Source organism: Engraulis encrasicolus, chromosome 1 (assembly GCF_034702125.1).
Source record: "Engraulis encrasicolus isolate BLACKSEA-1 chromosome 1, IST_EnEncr_1.0, whole genome shotgun sequence".
Lineage (NCBI taxonomy): Eukaryota > Metazoa > Chordata > Actinopteri > Clupeiformes > Engraulidae > Engraulis > Engraulis encrasicolus.
In genome coordinates, this window is record NC_085857.1 from 13,975,869 (window position 1) to 13,982,974 (window position 7,106).

At 43.6% G+C, this 7,106-nt stretch overlaps 1 protein-coding gene across 4 annotated transcripts in view; it reads left to right on the forward strand.

Annotated features, from left to right (window-relative positions):
• Positions 1–7,106, forward strand: part of LOC134448106 (uncharacterized) — a 56,277-nt gene that overhangs the window by 23,810 nt on the left and 25,361 nt on the right. For all 4 annotated transcript variants that reach the window (XM_063197887.1, XM_063197865.1, XM_063197873.1 and 1 more), the window contains exon 6: positions 5,050–5,165. In XM_063197887.1, coding sequence (XP_063053957.1) covers positions 5,050–5,165 — 116 coding nt within the window. The remainder of the gene's footprint in view (positions 1–5,049; positions 5,166–7,106) is intronic.

Below are 7,106 nucleotides of genomic sequence, written 5' to 3' on the forward strand. Positions count from 1 at the left end.
TTTAAGTAATGCATGGAGAAATTACGCTGATATTGAAGGCCTGTGAATTGTACTAAGAAACAGCAATGTGAAATTCCCACTTTGCAGCAGTTCTGAAGATTTAGAATCAAAATACTCGGCATAGGCATACACAGGACTGACATTAACGGACAGACATTGAAGTGGAAGACAGGGCTTGTAACAGTATATAAGTATTGAGAAATAATTAAGTGAACAAATAAAAAACAACTGAACATTTGACACTGACAAAGAAATCCTTCCTATCCTGTTAAATTACTACCAACCATAATGCATCATGAAGTGCTTTGAAGGGCATGTCAGACATCCAATAATAAATTCATTCACCCTCCCAGGACCTCTTCTTGTTCATATAGCAAACAGTGCAAAGGCATCAAGAAAGTTGTTTTAGTGGGGGTCATCTGTGTTCTAGGGCCAATCCCATTTATACACTGCTGTTTTATTCCGCTGCTGGATTGCAAACTCTCCTATGGCCTCATCCATGTCCCTTGGTGTACTGGCATGTCTCCTAGCATCCCTCCATGCTGTGGACTGTGGTAGGGGTCACAGCAAACCTACTTGCACAGAACACATTATGTGACAACTTGAATGAGTGGCACTAGCTGAGCACAATGTTCATTATGGATGGGAGGAGAGATACTTGCAAGGATTGGGATTGACCCTAGAACACAGATGACCCCCACTAAAACAACTTTCTTGATGCCTTTTTTTTACATGTTTGCACATATAGACACACACCTATAGCCTACTGTACCTATGGAATTGGGGTGCACAGTAACTGCATCTATACCTGCAGTATTCACAAGGACTGTCTGGGCCCTGTAACATACAACACACCATTATTATGCCCCCACATGAACATGCTCTATGGGGTTAAGAACAGAACCAAATCTTAACCTTGAAGGACAAGACACATCTTTTAAAAGTTACCCAACCTGTGGGGTTTTGTTAAAGTACACCAGGATAAGACGTTAACAAACTTAATAGTAAACAAAGTCCAAATCATAATATCTAAATAAAAAACCCTGACTGGTGCGGCAGCAGCCACAGGTCAAAATAGAACGCCTATGAAGAACCGTCAGTTCCTTCAGCTTTTAAAGGCAGCTTGATTGCAGAGTCAGGTGCCATCAATTAAGCCACTCCTTAACACCTAACCGAGGTCAATTTGATAAGCTGGAGAACAAGGCAAAACAGGACATGCATGCAGTCTTTTTAACACCATACATGTCTTGTTGTTGCTGCTGCCTACAAGGAAAAGACTGTGAGCACGCACTTGCACACACACAAACATACATGGAACTACACTATACGTATAAATGGCGTGACTTTTGTCACGTGCATTACACCCCTTTTTGGTTGAAAACATTGTGGGGAAAGCCAATGCAAGTCAATTGACCTGTAGACTAGCGTTGTTCATGCTCAACATGCCGAAAATGTGTTGTGTTGCCGGCTATTCAAATAATATAGCCAAATAGCCGTGGCTGAAGCATGGACTGTGTTCATTTAGGCTAGGCGATGTAGCATGTAAGTTAATGAGACATTCAATTTGTTTTCCCCCAAAAGGGGGCTTAACACACATTCACGAGCAAAGTACCCAGATGGCAGTTCATACGTATGTGACTGCAATACTCACAACAACTGCCTGGGCACCTGCAATATGCAACACACCCTGCTGCTTCCAAATATTCTGACTTGATAACTGGAACAACAAGTATTTCTTAGTACTTGTATACTGTTACTGGTCCTGTCTTGCGCTTTAATGTCTGTCTGTTAATGTTGGTCCTCCTGTAGGCCTATATGCCGTTTGCCAGGGTTTATAAAGGTGGTTAAGCGTCTTATTTTTCATGTTAGGCGTTGTCTTGCTTTAAGACAAGTTAAAAGAGGGAGTATATCGCTAAGCTAGTGAAAGTCAATGGATCACAGTAGCATGTGTGATCCATTGAGTCTCACCAGCTTAGATACTTACTCGCTCCTTAAAACAAGACAACGCCTAACGTGAAAAATAAGGCACTTTACCACCTTTATAAACCCAGGCCAACCATTTTAACCGTATTCAGCCCCAAAATAGTGGCATACCCCTTTAAGTATTTTGCTTCTAAATCTTCAGAACTGCTAGAAAGTGGGAATTTCAAATTGCTTTTAACATACAGTGGTGCAGTAGTGCATAGTTGTGCAATTTATTGGTATAATTCACAGGCCTTCAATGTCAGCGTAATTGGTCCCTGAATTACTTATAGGTGCATTGTGTAATATACTTAGCTGTTTATTTCCCAGAATTCATACTGCCCATTCACAAATATTAGCCTACCTTTTATGAATATTTACCACCACCATCAAATTCATATTATTATTCAAGTATTCATTATGATTGGGGAAATTACACTTTTCATACATGTAAAGGGGAATCTCCTCAACATCTTTAGCTGCAAAACCTATTGTACTTTGGTCATAATAGTAAATATGACTTTATTATTTTGTAATTATTAATTTAATATTCTGGCCACCATCCTACAAAATGCACTTTTAAGTCAGAAACATGTCATCTTTGCATTGATTTTGAAAGCCTACACACTGGTTCCTGCCCGGATTTGTAATATTTGTTAAAGAAAAGTCATTTTTGTCCTAAAAAAGTACCCACAACAAGTTTCTATGAACATGTTGACCCTTCCAATCAATTCCCCACATTGGAATTATCTTAAAAAGTGGTGTGTCGTTTGTTTTTTGTACCATGCCTGGTTCAAACCTTATGTGAATGACCTTGCCTATATTGGGGGGTGTCATCATATTGGGGCGTCTGGCGGGGGTCCCCCACCACTGAAAATGTCTGCCAGTGGTCATTTCTCTATCAGGGGAATATGATGAACAATTCATGATAGGTTTCAAGAGGTAACCTCACCAGCTGATCTAGCCCATTTTTTACCCCCCAATTAATGATGTCTGCCAAGCCCCGCCCACCATCAAAAACGTCTGGCAGTGGACATTCCTCAATCAGGGGACCATCTCAAACAATTTACAACAGGTTCCAAGTGGTAACCTCACCAACTGATCTAGCCCATTTTTGGGGGTGTCATCATACGGGGGCGTCTGCCGGGGGTAACCCACCACTAAAAATGTCTGGCAGTGGTCATTTCTCTATCAGGGGACTATGATGAACAATTTACAACAGGTTCCAAGTGGTAACCTCACCAACTGATCTAGCCCATTTTTGGGGTGCCAGTTTTACAGCCCCCCTGGCCACACCCACCAGAGGGAACCCGGCAGACGTGCTGATCCTCTATCTGGGGACCATACCAGACATCATAGTACCCATAAGAATTGGTAACCTTCCCAACTAGGCTGACCCCCCTGGGCTCCTGGTCTATAGCCCCACATTGCTCAAAGGATTGTAACCAATACCTCTGTAAAACAACTGTAAGTTGCTTTGGATAAAAGCGTCAGCTAAGTGTGACGTAATGTAGTTTAATATAATGTAACATTAAAAGAATGCATGTCCCAACATCCATTTCCCAAATTATAAACAAGTATGCTAACACAAACATCATGAGAAGAGTACAGTTTCAAAGAAAGTACTGGAGCTGTGCACTTTACTTTGCTTCTATTGAATGTCTTTTAATGGCCTTCAGTTTCATTGTGTCCTTGAGACACATATACGCTGCATTTAGGTTCTTGAGATTTGAGCTGTTTTATTAAAAATGTGGGTAAGTTGGAGCTGAATGAACATATTCTAAGTCAAAACAAGGGTCCTAGTATTTAAATGTAACTCATTTCATCTCTGTATGTGCTTCGGAGGCTGAGATATTTAGGATTTAATAGGCAGAGGGCACCCTTTCCCAAAAAGGGCTTCGGACAAAATGGGTTAAAGCACAGTGAAAGACGTTAAAACATGACGCAACCCCACCAACGTGTGTGGTTACTTTGTTCAAAATAGCTAGGCAGGTCTTCCCCCCCTCTCATTGCCGTAGCCCAGGGGCGCTGTCAGAAATGTTGGGCCCCATGAAAGATTCAAATTTTGGCTCCCCTTAAGGGCCCCTCTCAGTGCTTAGCCCCCCTTAAGGGCTCCTATCAGTGCTTGGGCCCTTAGAATCTGTACCACTTTTCCCCCCCTAGCGGCCCCAATGCCGTAGCCAGACTCAGAAGTGTGCCGCTGATTCGCACACCATTGTTACGCTTGACAAAAACCTGATGTTATTTATAGTAGTGCTAAGCCTCCCCGCCCTTTTCTCTTTTTGGGAGAAAAAAAAATCTCAAACCCATAACGTTTAGTTTCGCCCCCAAGCCATAGAAACATAAAAATGTGCTCCAAATGACTGTTGTAATTTCCTTTGCTGTCTACGCCCCTTCCCCCATCCACCCATTCATCCATCCATCCAATCTTTCTTCCACATCCTCAAAAACACACTCTTTCTTTCTTTCTTTCTTTCTTTCTTTCTTTCTTTCTTCCACATCCTCAAAAACACACTCTTTCTTTCTTTCTTTCTTTCTTTCTTTCTTTCTTTCTTTCTTTCTTTCTTTCTTTCTTTCTTTCTTTCTTTCTTTCCTTCATTCTGTCCTTCATTCTCTCATTTCTATCTGCCTCACTCTCTTCAAACTCTCCTATCTTTCGCTCTTTTCATCATTGCTTCCCTCTCTCACTTTGCTCCCTCTTCTCTCTCTCTCTCTCTCTCTCTCTCTCTCTCTCTCTCTCTCTCTCTCTCTCTCTCTCTCTCTCTCTTTCCATCCTCCATCCTCACCTCTCTCACCCATCCTCTATCTATATCTTGCATCTCTCCCTTTTCAACCCCATCTATCTCTCACCATCGTCACCATCTCTCTCTCTCTCTCTCTCTCTCTCTCTCTCTCTCTCTCTCTCTCTCTCTCTCTCTCTCTCTCCCCCTCTCCCTCTTTCCATCCTCCATCCTCACCTCTCTCTGCCATCCTGTGTCTATTTTGCTCTCTATCTCCCTCTCACCATCACCATGTCTCTCTCTCTCTCTCTCTCTCTCCCCCTCTCCCTCTCCCCCTCTCCCCCTATCCCCCTATCCTCATCTCCAGATGTTGCGGGAGGCGGGCTCCCGTCTGTCTGATGTGCATCCTACTCTGGCCAGCAGGGTGAGCCGCAAGCAGGCCGAGGTCAAGCACAGCTGGGCACGACTCCAGGACGCCCTCAGGTGAGTCTGGGCAGAGAATCTCTAACAGGGAGAAGGCTCAGTCTCATTGGTTCCCATTGTAGCCAGTTAGCTTTGCATGCATACTGCAGTAACGAGCGTAGGCCAGTCCTTCATGTGGGAAAATGTATGGAATGGAAAGGGGAACCCATGCTAAATACATTGCTACTGCGATTTCCAGTCACAAATATCATCAACAAAACATTCCTGGTAAGCACTATGACTGTTGTTTAACAATAGGCTGTATTGACAAATCGTTCAGGTGTGTAGTTTTACAGCAGGTTAGAAGATTTCAACCTGTACTCGCTAGCATCGCGCTAATGTTTATGGGTTTGGCCCCATAAAAATTGAGCTTTGTGACCCAGTATATAATAATCTAGTGGCGCAAAATAATCGAAACGCTACTCAAATGGGGTCTTATTATTTCTAGCTTCGAACTTAATATGAATATTTCAGGACAAAAAATTATAAAAAATCACAAAAATTATAATGGTAGAAAACTCCATTGACACCCATTCATTTTGCACTGGCCCGTGGTTAGGGTTAGCCAGTTGTGGCTAGTAGCTAGTTCCGTGAGTGAACACCCCCTGGTCTGGGGAGGGGTGGGGGTCAAAGGTCAAGGTTGAAAGTTCAAAGGTCGCTGCTCAGGGGTACATTTCTCAAAACCATAGTTCAAGTATTTTTTTATATATACATATTATTATAGGACCGTATGACAGTAGACTGGGAGAGAGAGGTGGGGCAGGGTCGGGAAATGACCACGGCCGGACTTGAACCGGGGTCCCCGTGGGCAATGTAAGCCCAAATGTGGGGGGCTTAGCGCGCTGCGCCACAGCTACCCCCCCTCAAAGCCATAGTTGCTAACTATGTTCTCTATTTTGTTGTTTGCAATGCAATTTTCCATTGGCAACTACGCAAGTTGCTAAGTGGCTAACAACTATGCTTTCGAGAAATGCACCCCAGACCAGTTTCCATTTCTCTGCATTTCCACAATATATTTATCAGAGCAAGTTAAGGTGGTCGAATTATCAGCTGAACCTACAAGACACAGGTGAGACAGGGAGGTCAAAGGTCAGAGGTGAAAGTTCAGAAGTTCACACACACTCCAACTCCCATTGCCACACAGCACTCCACAGCACACAAGTGTTCACTGCACATTGCATACAACGAAATTGCATTTTATGCCTCACCCGTACAAAGAGGGCAGCCCCAAATGGCGCCCTAAGGGAGCAGCGCGGCGGGACGGTACCATGCTCAGGGTACCTCAGTCATGGAGGAGGATGGAGGAGAGCTTTTTTATTCCTCCCACCAACCTGGCAGGTCGGAAATCCGAACCGGCAACCTTTGGGCTACAAGTCTGATGCCCTGACCGCTTACCCATGATTGCCCTACAAGCAAAAGCACTTAATGAGGGCCCCATGTCTATAGTTTGCCTAGGTCCCCCAAATAGGTAGAACCGGCACTGCATTCATCGGCAAAAATATGTGCCCTCAGGGCCTCAAAGGCAGTTTAAGCAGAGATTCTTTAAGTATATAGAGATATGCCAATGTAATAGGTTGCTATGGGCACTTAACATGACCAGGTTCCGGTCTGCCTAAAGGGGCGTGTCATAATACTCCTATCATTGAATAGTCCTTAGGTCTGCCTAGGTCTGCCTAAAGGGGGATTTCCACCCCCTCCCCCTTGCAATAATAGAACCCGGAAACAATGGGCCAATGGAACCTCTCTCTCTCTCTCTACTCTCTCTGGTTTAAGACTCCAGGCCAAGTGCTTATATCCTATAAAGGCAAGGCTGCATGACCAAAACAAGGCCAAAACATAAAAGGGCTTTTGCTTACGTTGAAAGGGAACGGGCACATTTATGGAATATAAAATAAATGACATAGTACATTGTGTTATATTTGGAGATATGTTAAGTTCACCACAGCCCGGGTCTTTATGTGT